The 17,120-nt window shown below is 66.1% G+C and overlaps 1 protein-coding gene across 2 annotated transcripts in view; it reads right to left on the bottom strand.

Moving 5' to 3' along the window:
• SLC9A3 (solute carrier family 9 member A3) overlaps positions 1-16,156 on the bottom strand; it is a gene marked incomplete at both ends in the record, with an annotated part of 42,005 nt that extends 25,849 nt beyond the window's left edge. For both annotated transcript variants that reach the window (XM_080804620.1, XM_080804621.1), the window contains one exon: positions 15,940-16,156. In XM_080804620.1, coding sequence (XP_080660746.1) covers positions 15,940-16,156 — 217 coding nt within the window. The remainder of the gene's footprint in view (positions 1-15,939) is intronic.
• Between the last annotated feature and the right edge of the window lie 964 nt (positions 16,157-17,120).

Raw genomic sequence — 17,120 nt, 5'->3', positions numbered from 1 at the left:
GGAAAGGCAACACTACAGAGGCAGCAGAAAGACCAGTGGGTGCCGGGGGGTGGGGGGAGGGAGCGACAGGTAGAGCCGAGGGGACTTCCAGGGCACTGAAAATACTCAGTGCGATACTATCATGTCAAACGTACGTGTTCTGCACTCGTCCGGCCCCGCAGGCCACACAACACACGCCGAGGCAGACCCACAGGCAAACTACAGGAAATGACGAGGGATCAATACGGTTCATCAGCCGTGGCACACGCGTCACGGCAACACGGACAAGAGACAGACTCCCGGTGGGGCCGAGGGCGGGCTCGGGAACCCTCTGCGCCATCTGTCACTGACTGTGTAAGTTCACACCTTCACTGAAAACATCGAGTCTCGTAATACTTGAAAGTCAGCATTGCTGACGCTGTGGTGGGTGCTCCTGGTGGGGGGGGGGGTGGCCGACACCATGATGTGGTCTGAGGAGGCCAGGCCCCGGACGGCGGTGACAGCGTGTTGAGGATGAGGAGCAGGAGGTGCGGAGGCCGGGAAACGAGAGGTAGATGGGAACGGACAGCGGCTCCGCGTCTGTCCTGGGTCTTCTGTACTGACACACTGCAAGGTGTTGTGCGTGCGTGACCGCGAGCAGCGTGGGGAGGTGCGTGTGTGGACGTGAGCACAGCTGGGCCGGGAAGCCCCGCCTCGGGGACCAGCGGCATGGGGGGCGGGGCCCCAGCCGGCACCCCCCGCCCCCTGCCTGCTCGAGTCGGAGTCGGAGGCACCCGCCTCGGTGGAGGGCTGCTGCTCCCTCGTGAGGGGTCCGGTGAGTCCTTCTCCGCGGGAGAAGTCGGCCCCCTGCACCGCAGCCGTGCGCCCCTGACCCAATGTGCGTGTTGGACACCGTGCACGCTGAGCCCCCTGGACATGCCACCTGTACCCCCGCACCCCCCCCGGGATGGAGGCCCAGCACCCTCCCAAACAGCCTGACATGTGTCCCTCCCAGGATAGGAGCTCCGTGGGAGGTGACAAGGCCTCCGTGGAGGCCGTGACCTGCAAATCCTCACCAGGGCACACGCATGCCTCCCGCACGGCAGCCGCACGCATCCTCCGTGGCCTTGGCGTGGCCGGTGCCCGTGTCTCTGAGCGGCTGAGCGTCGGCCCCGGCCCTGGCTGCTGACGCGCGCAGACCCTCCCCTGCTCCTTTGATGCGGGCACAGGGCACTTACAAGGAGGACGGCCTTGTTTCTGGGAAAGCAGACAATTCATCTGAATGACCCACAGTTACGCCGCGGTGGCTCCGTGGATTTAGGCAGAATACAGCCAAACGTGGCCCCGTGGGCTGGTGTAGTGGCAGGCCGGAGGACGACGGCCCCAGCTCCGGGCAGGGACGGCGGCTCTCGGGTGCCTCTCCCTCCGCTGGCAGCCGCCCAGGGTGAGCCGGCCACCCTCCTGCCCCTCTCCTGGGAGCAGACACGACCGTGCCAGTCATGCTTGGCTCTGGGTCGGCCCCAGGCCGGGACGGGGGAAGGCGCAGCGTGCCGGCTTCCTGGCTCGGGAAGGCCATCTGCTCCGCGGGCAATTCCCAGCCACACTCAGCTCACTGATGCTTCAGCCTTCAGGGCGTCAGAAAATCAGGATTCTAAGCAGAAAGCCAGCGGGAGGTTCCGTGGGGTCAGCTGCCCCTGAGGGCAAGGTGGAGGCCTCGGGGAGAGGCAAGTGCAGAGACATAGCCCCTTGGTCTCACCCCCTGTGCCCCTGGAGCGTGCCCGGGCCGGTGTGGGGGTGGGGAGAGGGTCCCAGGGCTCTGGGCCTGGGGATCAGCATTCCCCACCCTGACCCGTGCTCAAGGCTCAGAGCAGCGACTCTGGTCGGCGGAAGAACCTGTCCTCGTCCCTGGGCGCCGGCCACGTGTGCCCGTCCTGCCTCTGCTGACGCACCGCAGGGCCCCTCGGGTGAGCAGGCGTTGGGCCTCAACATTCTCCTCTCGGGCCTCGGGGACCCGAGATACAGGCTGCCAGGCAAGACGCGTGGTGCCCGGGGCCGAGGGTGCCTCCGCCGTCAGAGCCGTCAGAACGTTCTCGGCATTGCTGAGTTAATGAGGAAAGGGTTTTGACAACAGAGGCTTATTCTCCACACCGGGGGCCTTCTCGGAAACTTAAAACTATCTTCCTTCTCCGGTTTATCCCCAGCGAGGTAAGCTCTGGGTGGGGGAGGTGCTTGGGGAAGGGCTGAGCTCAGACCCACCGCAGGCCAGCAGAGGGGGACAGTGCCTGGGCCACACCTGCGCCCCTGAGCACCTGCCCGAGCTCCACTCTGCTCGCTGACCATATTTCTTATATGGTGGTTGGACGACCCCCACCCGAATCCTAGCAACACTGTGCCAGAGGCGGCCAGAAAACACCAGCCCTGGGGCAGGAAGGAACAAGGTATCAGGAAGGAGAGGGAAACCAGGGGCCAAGGTTTGAGGCACACCTGTGCGGGGCCAACAGCCAGTGACAGGCTGGTCCCCCCAGGCCTGGCCGAGTCCACAGGACGCCCCTCCAGCTGAAGACCCCGTGGGTAAAAGCCAGCCCCCACCAGGACAAGGCCGCAAGATCGCTCCACCACGGAGCGGGGCTGCAGGGAGCCGCCGTGTGTGCCGACGGCTACTGTCTCTGGCCACGGAGGGACACGGGCCCCCAGAGCCACGTGGGGGTCCTCGCTCCCCACCCTCAGCCTTTGACCCACGGGCCCGGAGCTGCTGTCGGGCTGTCTGGTCCCGGCGGTTTTCACCGGCTGTTGTTACCTGACCCTTTGTTGCGACCGGGCACCGCGCAGGGTGAGCGCTGTGTCCACGGGACGTCCCCCGGCACCTTTAAAGCAACCCTCATGCATCCGTGCACCTGTTTACGTCCACCCTCGTCCCTCCCACGGAGCTGAGGTCGCAGGCCACACGCCTGCTGAGGGGACTGGGGCACAGCAGGGAGAGTGGCCGGCCCGCCGCAAGGTCGCCTCGGGTCCCTCGGAGGCGGCACCAGACCAAACAGGTGCCCCGGTGCAGGAGGCCCTGGAATGGCTCGTGCACGGGAGACGCGGCTGGTCTCCCGAAGCCTGGCCAGGCCATGGCTGCTCAGCATCGCCTCCCTTCAGCCTCCCACCCCGACGGCCTCGTGCGTGGCTCCCAGCCCCAGCCTCACCCCCGGAAGCTCTGAGTCAGGGGTGTGGCGCCGGCCCAGGGGGGCTGAGATGCACTGAGCTGCGCTGGTCTCACCTGGCCCCTCAGCTGCCCGAGAGCCGCTGAGGCCAGAGGCTCGCCCACTCCCCGCTCCCAGGGACACAGGGGGCCGGTCTCCATCCGCATCCTCGGCTGAAGGAACAGAAGGACGGGTCTGCGGCCACGGGACGCCGGGCAGGGCGGCGGTCCCCCCCGCACACTCCCGGCGCTCTGTCCCAGATGCCAGCTGCCTTCTGGGGAACCTGGCCACTGAGTCGCCTCCCTGGAGAGCGGGGCTGCGGCTGCCCGGCCCTGCCGTGGGGACCCCTATTCCCAGACCTGCTCTGGGGGCCTGCCTGGGGCTCCTGCTGGCTTCTTAAGCCGGAAAGGCCTCTGCGACCCCACGACACAGCTCTTGCTGGGCCGCCTCCAATGGGACAGCGGGGGGACGGCTTCTGCTCGGTCCCGCAGCTCCGGGCTCTTCCTCGGCCCGCTCCCTTGGCAGCCGGCGGCTCCTGCAGGGTTTGGGCAGGGAGCCTCCCCCGAGGGTCTGTGTGCAGGGTTTGACCGAGAGTGCAGAGTCCCTCCCCTGCGCCCGTGTGTGGGGGTGATGATAACTCGATCATTCACCCCATGTCCCCAGAGCGCCCGCCGGGTCTGTCCCGTCCTCCCTGAGCCTCCACAGGGACTGCTGGTGCTGCAGAGGCTCATGGGGCACCTCGGGACCCCAGGAAACTGCAGGCCGTGTAGCAGCAGCGCGGGGTAGAGATTTCCGACCTTCAGCCGCAGGCTGCACAGCCTCACAGCTCAGAGGAGCCGGGGCGGCTCACACACGTGCCACCGCTCGCGGACACAGGGCACACTGCTCGCGTGGGGTCCTCCTCCGGTGGGCGGCCCTGTTCCGGCCCACGTCAGGCCAGCGGGCTGAAGGTGACCTGCACCGAGCACCCAGCGCGTGAGGGCTGCGTTCTGAGGGGGACCCAGGTGCCCTGCACCCCAGCAGCCGGGCTTGTTAAGTCCCAGAAGGGACAGGAGCCCCGGGAGCTGGCGGCGTCCCCCCGTGTTGTTCCGCAGGCGGTCAGCAACAGGCGTCTCTAACCCCCCGTTCTGGCTGTGCAGAAGAAGCCTTCCCCGCTGAGAACTCACGGGCAGTGTGGACTTTAGCACGATCGCTCGGCAGGCGGTGAATTCACTGAGGTTTCCTGACTCACCCAGGAAAGGGAGGAACGGGACCAGCCCTCCCCCACGCAGCCCTGCACCCTTCCTCCTGAGCACGGGGCTGTCCCTGCCCCCAGGCCGGTGGTCCCGGCGGGGACCTCCCAGGATGCCTCCCAGAGCCGGGATCCCACCCCAGTGCTGAAACAGAGGGATCTGCTGGGTGAGGGGACTTGGTTCAACCCCGCACCAGGAAAGTCCACAGCTGCCAGCAGGCCCCTAGCCCCCTTCGTCAGCTCTGGCCATCTGCCATCGCAGCCCGGTGGCCCTGGCCCCGATGGAGGTCCCCTGGGCTGGAGCCCCCCACCTGGACCACCTCCCCCCAACCCCTCTTGCTCGGTCTGGCCCCTCCCTTCTCATGTGGCTCATCTCAACTGTGCCCCAGATGGGGAGCCTACACCCAGGCTAGTCTGACTCCTCGGCCTGGACTCTGACCCCTGTGTCCAGCAAACCGTGGGGCTCTCAATTCCTTCTAGAACTGATGAACGAACACTTGGGTTGTAGATGTGGACTTGAGACACAGCCAGCTCCACGGAGAGGCCAGGGGGAGGCCGAGGCCGCAGCCAGACCGCTGACCTGCCTGGGGCCTCTTGGCTGACCTGGAGCGTGCCCAGCACGGACAGCCGTCGTCACCCCGGTGGGTGGCGCGTGGCAGGCAGGGCAGGCCCGGCAAGTGGCTGAGCGCACTCTGCCTCTTTGCCCGTCACCTGCCTAGCGGCCCCGTGTCCCCGGTGTCCCAGGGGCCACGGGAGCCAGACCACAGCAGCCTGGCAAGACCCTTCAGTGCACAGCTGTCTCGTCTCACGGACACTCAGAGGGGAAGGCCTTTAATCCTTGAGGTGACCCTAACCTCCGATCAGCCCCTAGAGCACATACTCTGACTCGTTTGTTCCCAGCGGGTTTAAGGGAAGAACCTTATACAACAAGAGGGATTGTGCCGGCATTACGATGCCCCCGGGGAAGGCTCAGTTCGTGGGGTGACAGGTCCGAGCTGCCCTCATCCTCCCTGGAATCTGGTCCCTCTCAGGGCAGCCATGCACACCTCCGCCCAGAAGCCTCCATGACCCCTCTTCCCTGTGATGCACGTGACTGGTCGTCTTGCTGGCCCCTGTGACCACACCTCCCCCACCCCCACTGGCGGACACCCCCAGGCTGCTCCTAAGACAAGCCCATACACGCCCACCTCAGAGCCTTCTCACTCGCTGTTCCACTGCTGAAAATGCTCTCCCCTTCCCCCCCGGGCTCATTGCCCTCTGCCTGCCTCTCTGCCCACACCATCCTCCATCCCTCATTTGTTGTTCACTGTAGCGCGCACCGCCACGGATCCTGTGGTGTGACCTTGCCGGCCTGCCCCACCCAGGAACCTGCACACGTCTTGTGGCACCTGTGTCCCGTGGCATCCGCACGTGTCCCGTGGCATCCGCACGTGTCCCGTGGCACCTGTGTCCCACAGCATCTGCATTTGTCCTGTGGCACCTGCGCTTGTCCCGTGGCATCCGCACGTGTCCCGTGGCATCTGCACTTGTCCCGTGGCATCCGCACGTGTCCTGTGGCACCTGTGTCCCACAGCATCTACATTTGTCCTGTGGCACCTGTGCTTGTCCCGTGGCATCCGCACGTGTCCCGTGGCATCCACACGTGTCCTGTGGCACCTGTGTCCCACAGCATCTGCATTTGTCTTGTGGCACCTGCACTTGTCCCATGGCACCTGTGTCCTGTGGCACCTGCACTTGTCCCGTGGCATCTGCACTTGTCCCGTGGCACCTGCACTTGTCCCGTGGTACCTGCGTCCTGTGGCACCTGCACTTGTCCCGTGGCACCTGCGTCCTGTGGCACCTGCACTTGTCCCGTGGCATCTGCACTTGTCCCGTGGCACCTGCATCCTGTGGCACCTGCACTTGTCCCATGGCACCTGTGTCCCGTGGCACCTGCACTTGTCCTGTAGCACCTGCACTTGTCCCATGGCACCTGCGTCTTGTGGCACCTGCACTTGTCCCGTGGCATCTGCACTTGTCTTGTGGCACCTGCACTTGTCCCATGGCACCTGCGTCCTGTGGCACCTGCACTTGTCCCGTGGCACCTGCACTTGTCCCGTGGCACCTGCACTTGTCCCGTGGCACCTGCGTCCTGTGGCACCTGCACTTGTCCCGTGGCATCTGCGTCCTGTGGCACCTGCACTTGTCCCGTGGCACCTGCACTTGTCCCATGGCACCTGCGTCCTGTGGCACCTGCACTTGTCCTGTGGCACCTGCACTTGTCCTGTGGCACCTGCGTCCTGTGGCACCTGCACTTGTCCCGTGGGACCTGCACTTGTCCCGTGGCATCTGCACTTGTCTTGTGGCACCTGCACTTGTCCCATGGCACCTGCGTCCTGTGGCACCTGCACTTGTCCCGTGGCACCTGCACTTGTCCCGTGGCACCTGCACTTGTCCCGTGGCACCTGCGTCCTGTGGCACCTGCACTTGTCCCGTGGCATCTGCATCCTGTGGCACCTGCACTTGTCCCGTGGCATCTGCACTTGTCCCGTGGCACCTGCACTTGTCCCATGGCACCTGCGTCCCGTGGCACCTGCACTTGTCCTGTGGCACCTGCACTTGTCCTGTGGCACCTGCGTCCTGTGGCACCTGCACTTGTCCCGTGGGACCTGCACTTGTCCCGTGGCATCTGCACTTGTCTTGTGGCACCTGCACTTGTCCCATGGCACCTGCGTCCTGTGGCATCTGCACTTGTCTTGTGGCACCTGCACTTGTCCCGTGGCACCTGCGTCCTGTGGCACGTGCACTTGTCCTATGGCACCTGCACTTGTCCCGTGGCATCTGCGTCCTGTGGCACCTGCACTTGTCCTGTGGCACCTGCACTTGTCCCGTGGCACCTGCACTTGTCCCGTGGCACCTGCGTCCTGTGGCACCTGCGTCCTGTGGCACCTGCACTTGTCCCATGGCACCTGCGTCCCGTGGCACCTGCACTTGTCCTGTAGCACCTGCACTTGTCCCATGGCACCTGCGTCTTGTGGCACCTGCACTTGTCCCGTGGCATCTGCACTTGTCTTGTGGCACCTGCACTTGTCCTATGGCACCTGCGTCCTGTGGCACCTGCACTTGTCCCGTGGCACCTGCACTTGTCCCGTGGCATCTGCACTTGTCCCGTGGCACCTGCACTTGTCCCATGGCACCTGTGTCCCGTGGCACCTGCACTTGTCCCGTGGCACCTGCACTTGTCCTGTGGCACCTGCACTTGTCTTGTGGCACCTGCACTTGTCCCGTGGCACCTGCGTCCTGTGGCACCTGCACTTGTCCCGTGGCATCTGCACTTGTCCCGTGGCACCTGCGTCCTGTGGCACCTGCACTTGTCCCGTGGCACCTGCGTCCCGTGGCACCTGCACTTGTCCTGTAGCACCTGCACTTGTCCCATGGCACCTGCGTCTTGTGGCACCTGCACTTGTCCCGTGGCATCTGCACTTGTCTTGTGGCACCTGCACTTGTCCCATGGCACCTGCGTCCTGTGGCACCTGCACTTGTCCCGTGGCACCTGCACTTGTCCCGTGGCACCTGCACTTGTCCCGTGGCATCTGCACTTGTCCCGTGGCACCTGCACTTGTCCCGTGGCACCTGCGTCCTGTGGCACCTGCACTTGTCCCGTGGCATCTGCGTCCTGTGGCACCTGCACTTGTCCCGTGGCATCTGCACTTGTCCCGTGGCACCTGCACTTGTCCCATGGCACCTGCGTCCCGTGGCACCTGCACTTGTCCTGTGGCACCTGCACTTGTCTTGTGGCACCTGCACTTGTCCCGTGGCACCTGCACTTGTCCCGTGGCACCTGCACTTGTCCCGTGGCACCTGCGTCCTGTGGCACCTGCACTTGTCCCGTGGCATCTGCGTCCTGTGGCACCTGCACTTGTCCCGTGGCACCTGCACTTGTCCCGTGGCATCTGCACTTGTCTTGTGGCACCTGCACTTGTCCCATGGCACCTGCGTCCTGTGGCATCTGCACTTGTCTTGTGGCACCTGCACTTGTCCCGTGGCATCTGCGTCCTGTGGCACCTGCACTTGTCCTGTGGCACCTGCACTTGTCTTGTGGCACCTGCACTTGTCCCGTGGCACCTGCGTCCTGTGGCATCTGCACTTGTCTTGTGGCACCTGCACTTGTCCCGTGGCACCTGCGTCCTGTGGCACCTGCACTTGTCCTATGGCACCTGCACTTGTCCCGTGGCATCTGCGTCCTGTGGCACCTGCACTTGTCCCGTGGCACCTGCACTTGTCCTGTGGCACCTGCACTTGTCCCGTGGCACCTGCACTTGTCCCGTGGCACCTGCACTTGTCCCGTGGCACCTGCGTCCTGTGGCACCTGCGTCTTGTGGCACCCGCATCCCATGTCACCCCATTTGCCCCTTAGCACCTGTGTCCCGTGGCCCAGAGCAGCATTGGCAGTGACAATTGTGAAGTGAGCACTGAACTGGGGAGCACTCCCCAGCAGCCAGAGAGGCAGCTGCTACAAGCCAGGCACTTGGAGACGGCGTTCATCAGTACAGCAGACCAGTCACGCCCCCAGCCATGGTCCCTGCACTGATGGCATTGACCTTCCTGGGACCCAAGTTCCAGGCTCGGCGCAGGAGCGTGGGAGCTGGCAGCCCCGCGGAGAGGAGCCCGGGTCCCCAGAGCCGGCGTGCTGTGACCTGGTGGGTTTGTGGTGTGCTCTTCCAGGAGGCATGACTGGAGGAGAATGAATCGGTGGCGGGTTTCAGCTGGCGGCGGGGCGTGCTTGAGGCCAGGGCTGGCGGGGGTGAGCGCAGCTTTCCCTGGGGACACAGCCCGCCTGGGTGAGCGCTGTGTGGGGTGAGCCGCTCCTCACCCTTAGCCCCGACGACGTACCCTGGGTGCTCCGGGCGGGCGCTGGCCTTGCTTGGCCACGGGCCGCCCCCCGCCGTGTGTGTTATCTGGGTGCGGCGCTCCCAGGAAGCTCTGCGGCAGCTTGGGGGAAGAATTCAGGTGACGGGAGTCTTCCCAGACCGAGCTTGGAAGGTGTGGATGAAGCTCAGGAGAACCTCCAGGGCCGCGCTCATCTCCAAGCCGCCCGTCCACGCCGCTTGGCACGGGGCAGGCCGGGGGCTGGGCAGGGAGGGCACGGCACGACCCAGACGTGGCCCCTGCCTTCACGGGGCTGACCTCAGGTCCTCGGGAGCAGGGGGCGGGGGGCCTACCTGACAGGTGCAGTCTAGGGGAGCCACACAGGGCGGGGCCATGCCGGCGTGGGTGGGAGGCCACGATGCACCCCCAGGGCTGTCCTGCTCCCTGTCCTCCACTCTCCCCACAAGCCCCTCTGCCACCTCCCCCTTCACTTTTGGTCTCCTGACCCCAGCCCAGAGGTCCGTGGAGCTCAGCATCTCCTGGTCCCAACAGGCTCTACAGGCAGGGCTGGGGTGGGGAGGGGCTGCTGCAGCTCCCGGGCTCACGCAGCACCCCTGCTCTGCTGGCCTGAGCAGAGAGAGGAGACACAGGACAGAGGCATGGAGGAGAGATAGGGAAGGGGGTGGGAGACAAGTAGGGTCAGGCAGGGGGGCTCTGGGCTGCAGGCAGGTTGGGCAAGAGGACCCCAGATCCAGAGCTCAGACCCAGTGCCTGAGAGTGGCCCACAGCCGGGAGCCAAGGAGCCCTCCTCGGAGGGAAGAGAGGGTACATGCTGAGGCAGGGCAGGTGGTGGAGAGACCTCGGTCAGGCCCGTCCCTTGTTTGCGAGTGCCCCCCACCCAGTGGACAGCTCTGGGGAAAACCCGCTGCCAGACAGACTCCAGACGCCAGGGAAATGCGTGGACGGGAGCCCTAACTGCAAGCACCCAAGCTTAGACCCGAGCTGGGCCTGGTGGGTGCGGCGGGGACACTTCCCTCCAGCCCACAGGGACGCAGAGGAACCCACAGCCCCTTCCTTGAGGGGCAAGAACTGGTGGGGTGGGGGGTGTCCTGACACATCTACCAGGAGATAAAATGTGGGGCTGAATGCAGGCCAGGCCAGGAAGGCACAGAGACGGGCCTCAGGCGTCCGCGGTCCCAGAGCTCCGTGTGTACCCCCCAGAGGCTGACCTGGGTCCAGACCCCGCGAGGTGGCTTGGAGCCTTGGGAGTAACGCAAGGCTCTCTCGGCTTACAGGAAGTTGGCCCAGGCAAAGCCTTCCGGGAGTCCCTTCCCCGAGCAGGCTGGACTGGAGGCTATCGGTACTCCCAACCTTTGCCCCTCTTTCCTGGGGATATTTCAGTGTGATAGGTTAGCTCCAAATGCCTACGGAGCGTCGCACGGCCTGTGGCTAATTCCCCCGCAGGCTTTCCCGTACACTTTCAGCATGGCAGAGGCTCCCGGAAGGACCCTTGGTTCTAGGCTCTGGATGTTGGGTCCTAACTCCAGGCCCACTGACTGCATCTGTCCTGCCAGGACTGGGGTCCACTAGGGCCCACTGACTCATCCACCCCTGGGAGGATGGGGCCCACTGGGGACTCCCGCTGCTCATGCCATCCTTCTAGGTCATCTTCTCCCAGACCCCCTGCCGCCTTCCTTCGAGGGGAGTGAGGGAAACGCAGCGCAAGAGGGCAGGGGAGCGCGACGGACAGCGCCCAGGAGGCCGCGGGAAAGGGCAGACAGGGAGAGGCTAAGCACCTGGTCCTAGGACCAGAGCCACGAAGTCAAAACCAGATGCTTCCGGTTTTAACCGCAGGAGGTAAATACCACCCCCGTGGCTTCCCCCAAAGCCCGGGAACGCCCTGGGGCAGATGCCCAGTCCCCACGGCTGAACCTCAGAGAAACACACAGATCAAGTGGGGGAACCCTGGGGAACACGGAGGGTGTGGGTGGGGTGCTCAGGCATGTCCCAGGCGACCGGCCCACGCACCCCCCGTCACCGGCAAAACCACAGTGATGGGGAGGGTTTGGGAAGCAGTAAGACCTGGGGCCCAGGGTCACAGGGCCGGGAGGCTCGAGGGACTGGACTGAAAAGCCAGCAGCCGGCATGGCAAAGGCAGGCTCCCAGGGCTGCACTCCACCCGGAGAGTGACAGGGGGAGGCCATTCCCTTGGAGGCACAGCGTGGGCCAGAGGCTCCAGGTACCACACACCTGCTCCTCCCACCGGGCACTCTTCCCCCAAGACCAGGGGTGACGGTGGCCTTCAAAGCCCCAAGGGCACCGCGGGAGGGGCCAGGAGAGACCCCCTCGCCACTGCCCCTGAGCTCCCAGCCTTCCAAGGCGGACCGGCCTACCAGCCACTGGGGTCCTCCCGGGGTGTTTCCTCCCCGTTCGAGTGGCTGGGGGCTGAGCCTGGGCTGCCCCCTTTCCCAAGAGAGACCGTGGTGGACGCAGCAGAGACTCTGAGGCTCAGAGAGTGAGGCCGCCGCCGCCGGCCCGCTGGCCCACGTCGGGGGTGCCCTTTCCTCCAGCGCGTCAGCGCCACGAGCTCCGCTTCCGAGACACGTCCCTGGACCGGGGGTCTTGCCGGCCCGCCCACGCCGACACGGCCCCGCACCCTGGCCTTCACAGCCGCAGCCCGTCCTGTCCAGGCCTCTCCCTAGGGCTCAGGCTTCCTCCCGGGCAGGACCTCGACCGCCTCACCGCTCCCCCTCTCAGAAGTCTCCTCCCGATCCGACCCAGTGTCCACCTCTCACCCTGGACCCACTGGGGTGTCAGCTGGACACCTGTGCCCTGAAATCCCCTGCGTAGTGCCTGGGAGTAAAGGGAGCCGTCCACCTAGAACTGCCCCGTCCTGCCCCTTCTCTGCCCTGCCACCAAGACGACAGTCCAAGGGCCCACGTCTGTTCAAGCCCCTCCCCTTTGGGGCCTGGGGAGAGACCAAAGGCCTGGTTTGGCCTCCTCGGGCCTCCAACAGTCTAACCTCCCTCTTCCCCCAGAAGCGCCATCCGGGTAATCCTGCCCCTGCTGAGCCGTCTCCAGAAGCCGCCAGGGTCCCAGCCCCAGGGGGGCTCCACCCAGCGCTCCACAGCCTCACGACCCCTGCACGGCCAGTGTGGGCCGCTGAGCCTGCGGCCGGCCCAGCCCTTGGTCCCCGAGGAAGGTCCGAGGAGAGAGAACACAATGAAGGGGAGATAACCCAGCCCGGCCCAAGGCCCCTAGGGGCCCCGGGGCGGGCAGCTGCGGGCTCAGGGCCCCCAGGGTCCGGAGGAAGGAAGTACACCCCCCTCAGGGGCAGGTGCTATCCCACTGCAGAAGCCCCCCACCTCTTGGGCCCAGCAGGAGGGCTCCCTGCTCTTCGGAATTTCCTAAAGGTTCAGTAGCAGGCAGCGGGCCCCTGGAGGCCCAGAGGCGCACGATCGTCCTTCGCTGAGCCCGACACGGGGTCTTAGGGGCTGGGGGCCCACGGGTTCGGCGGCCACACCTCTCTCTCGCCTGTGCAAAGGTGCGGCTTGCAGCGGTGAGCCCGGACTCCTGGGCCAACCGGCTGGTGGCCGTGACCCTGCCCTCTGGCCTTTCTCTGTCCTGACTGCTTGTGGCGAGAAGCTGTCTCATCTCATCAGTGGGACTCAGGGCTTTGTCCCAGGGTCCCCCGCAGGCTACACGTGGCTGGAAGAAACCTGACGTCTGTGGCGCGAGCTGGGACGTGGGCTAAAAGGAACCCCTGACGCGCCGCTCAGACATTTGGCAAGTGCTCAGAAACGGACAGAAACCCACTGTCGCTCTGCTCCTGCGCCTTGAGAGCAAAATAGCCTAAAAGGGACCGAAGAGCTTCAGGAGCACGAACCCCGGACAGTGGGGTCCAGAAGGGAGCGCGCCAGGGTCCACGCCCTCCAGTCATGTCTGCGCGGACCGCAGGGCCCTGGGGCCTCCAGGCTCCCCCCGATGCAGGAGAAGGTGGGAGAGTGCTCTACGGGGGCTCAGGAGAAGGGGCGCTAGGCTTGGCTGCACAGGGAGGGGGCTGGGGACCAGGTCTGTGGGGCGGGGAGGGGGGAGGAGCCCAGGCAGTGGGGAAGCCCCAGGGGTAACCGCTGACCAGGTTAGATCTCCACTGGTCACTTTGGGGAACAGAGGGTCCTAGGGGTGGGGAGGGGGCGGAGCTCCAGCCTCCAGGATCTGGGCAGGACTGCGGGCAGCCACGGAGGAGAGGTGAGTGCTTAGTTGTTGGAGCTCTTGTTCTGCGGGGCTGAGCAGGAGCAGGTAAGGTCTGGTGTGGTTTGGGGGCCCCAGAAGGCTGAGAGATGGCAGTGCATCCCCTCGGGACAGCCGGGGGACCCTGGGGAAGGGGCCAGACCAGAAGGGGGTGGGTAGCGGCAAAGGAAAGGGCAGAGGCGTGTGGCCTGAGGCCCGCGCAGAGCCACCAGGAGGACCTGCGCAGGGTGAGCGCAGCGGATTCTGGGTTCCGGGGAAAGGCAGGCAGGCGGCGAGCCTGAGGGGGAGGCTGGGAGTGGGCTGGGCCTGGGGTGAGTCCTGGCTTACTTTTTCAGATGGGGAGACTGAGTCTCTCTGAGGTGCTGCCTGTCCCCATGTGAGGCCACAACACCACCACAGCAGAAACCTCCACATACAGGACGGTGAGGGCAGAGCTCAGCCCAGGGCAGGGGGCTCTGCGGGGGGAGCTGCGTCGGCTCTGGGGGTCTGCCCTCAGGGTCTTCTTCACGTTGTCCTGAGAAGCCCCCAGAGTCTCCACCAAGGCTTGACTCTTGTCCCTTCAAGGGGGGTCGGCAATCCCAGACGACAGCAGGGGAACGAGGACATGGTGCTCATGCCGCGAGCCTTCTCCAACGTGTCCGGGTAAGACAGCGCTTCTGGGCTCGCCCCTGAGCAGACACAGAGCTGGCTGGAGCACGCGGCCACCCCACCCCGGAGAAGGGGCCCTCAGGACAGGTCCAGGCACCGGAGGCTTGAAAGGACGTGGCTCCTCTGGGTGAGTAACAAACTCGGGGACAGGCAAGAACTCGGGTCAGGGCGCCTGCCTCCCCGCAGACTCTCCCCTCAGGGCCTCCTGGCTGGGGGGAGTGCCGGTGACTGTCACTGGAATTTCAGGTGCCAGTCTCCACGTGTGGAGGCCGGACTGGGAGAAGCCCAGCTCGCAAAGAAAGCACACGCCTGCTTTATAGAGCCAGGGCACTCCACGTCCCAGGTGTGGACCCCCAGAGCATCCCAGGTCTACCCTGCAAATGTGCTCCTTGTGGCAGTTTCACAGGAGAGAGAAGGCGGAGGAGGACAAAAGCCCCGCCCCCCGCCCCAGAAACGGGTCAGTTCCAAAAACAGGTCACCCCAGTGTGAGTGTGCGGACAGAGCTCTCAGAGCCCCACGGTGGGGCTGGACCCGTCCCGTAGGGGACCAGCGGAAAGTGGCCAGTGGCAGCCACCTCCCATGGCAGATGTGTTCGGAAGAGACGCGACGCGAGACCTCACGTGGGTGCTGGAGTTTTACTCTTATCGCAAGATCCCAGAAAGCCCAGTGAGGACGGAGTGCGGAGACCAGGCAGCTGGGGCGGGAAAGAGGAGGGGGCAGAGGGATGGCAAGTGCCTTCGAGAACCAGAAAGCAGAAATGAGAGGGACCTCCACGGAGGGAGGACACAGAGCAGGGCACAGAGCAGGCGGTGCTGAACAGGACACAAGCTAACCAGGCACCTGAAACCCCAGGCCCCCAAATCTCTGGTAGGTTCCCCCCCAGAGCCTGACCCTCCTGTCCTGCTGAACACGTCAGAGCCTAATGCCCCAGGAGGTGCTCCCACCTCCCCATTCCCAAATCCCTGCCTCCTGCCCTTCCCTGGCGGGGGGGGGGGGTGTCCTCAGACACCCTCCCGCCCTTCCCCCCCGAGCTCCACCTAGTAAGTCCCACAGGCCATCCTCGTTTCACAGCCTCCAGGAAGACCCTCCCTGGTGGGCCAACATGTCACAACTCCGGTCCTCCGAAGCTCTCAAGAAAGCTGACCTTCTCATCACCTTGTCCCGGAGTCACCTACGGTTCCCACTTGCTGGCTCACTGGAGCAGGTTAAGAGAAATCCCACAGAACAGGATTTTTAAAAGAGAAACACTGTCAACGGAAAAATTGCTCCTATACATGGGGTTTTGCTGGGTTTAATCTTGAGTCCAAAGGCTTTCTTTCTGCCCTGGGAGCCCACTCTCACTGGTCGCAAGAAACGCCCTTTCTCCCCACATCAAACAGCCCCACAAGCCGCAGACAGCCCATGGGGCTAGGGGCGCCCCAGGGCAGGAGCGGCTCCGAGGTCCGCAGGCCTGGAGCGGCAGGAGGGAGCCCCGACCCGAAACCCAAGAGCCTGGCGGGCGCGGGGCTCCGGAGGCTGCGCCCGGCCGGCGGGGACCGCGTCACCCTCCGTGACCGCCGCAGCGGCTCCGGGCCCGGCCGGGCTCGCGGTCCGCGCCTCGCCCTGCCTGACCCGAAGGCCCGGCTCCCGGGGGCTGGCCGCGGGGCGGGGAAGACGCAGACCCGGCGGAGACCCCGACCCGGGCGAACGCCGGCGTTGCGCTCTGTACCGGGGGCGCAGGCGGGTCCCGCAGTCCCCGCGAGCCGGGCGGGCGCGAGCGGGAGGGGAAGTCGCGGCGGGGCGACGACCTGGAGACCCATCGAGCCCCGGGCGTCTTACCGATCTTGGCCAAGCTGGCCACGAGGATCCACAGCGCGATGATGTACGGGTCCTGGACGTGCAGCCACTCGAAGGTGACCACCTGGAAACCCTGGCTGTGTCCGTGCGCGCTGCCAGGCCCCTCCTCGACGCCCCGCGCCCGCGGCAGCGCGCCGAGCGCCGGCAGCAGCGCCAGCAGCAGCCCCCGACCGGAGCCCGCAGCCCCGCGCCCCGACATCGCCGCCCGCGCTCAGCAGCCTGTCGGGACGCGCATGGCGTGTGGGTCCTGCTGCGCTCGGCGGGACGCGCTGCGCCCGGGCTGTCGGACGTGCGGGGCCGCGGGTGCTGGCGTCGGGCGGCGCGCAGCAGGGCGCGCTCCGGGTGCGGGCTGCTGTCCCGGTCCCCGCCCGCCGGGTGGCCTTTAATCCGGCGGCCCCCTCCCGCCCCGGGGCGGGGCCTTCCCGCCCCCGCTGCGCGCACCCGAGCGCGGACTGCGCCGCACGCCCTCGGCACGCCCGCCCGGCCTGCACACGCCCACCCCGGGCCGCCGGTCGCCCTGACCTCGCCTCCCGGCGTCCGCGCTCGGGGCCGTCCACCTCCCTCCCCCACCGGCCCGCCGGGGGCTGGAGGGCGCAGGCCCGGAGGTCTGCGAAGCGGCGCGACGAAGCGACGATGCGCAACCGCCTCGCTAGGGGTGGACGGCAGCGCCCGGGGCCCGCCGACTTGGCTGGCAGAGGGTGGGCTCCCGGGGCCTCGGGCGCCCCTCAGTGGCCTTCGCTCAGCTGCCTGGGACAGCTTGCCCCAGCCGAGGCTTATCCGCAGACACTGGGTGGGGCTGGCCGACCCTGCTGGAGCCCCAGGGTCCAGGAGGGGGCCAGCCCCAAAGCCTGCAGCCGCGTCTTCAACACACACCTGCATTTCCTAACAGGACGAAACAACTTGCCAGAAACAACTTCCCTGCAGACTGGGGGCGGTGCGGATCCAAGGCGCTCTTCCCCTCCCCACGCTGGTGGCCCCTGTTCCTCCCGCGAGGGACCCGCCACCCTGCCCTTGGAGCCGGCTGTGAGCGCTGCGAGTGGATTGCTCCCTCCACCCCAGAGCTTAGCGGCCAGCGAAGTCCGAGCAGGATGTCCGCCCATAACCCTTCCTGCCCGCACCGTACCCGGTGATGGCTCACCTGGGCACCGCAGACGTCAGGAGGC

Source organism: Martes martes (assembly GCF_963455335.1).
Source record: "Martes martes genome assembly, chromosome: 5".
Lineage (NCBI taxonomy): Eukaryota > Metazoa > Chordata > Mammalia > Carnivora > Mustelidae > Martes > Martes martes.
The sequence above is the reverse complement of the archived record's forward strand: the minus strand, read 5'-3'. Positions and strand labels throughout refer to the sequence as shown.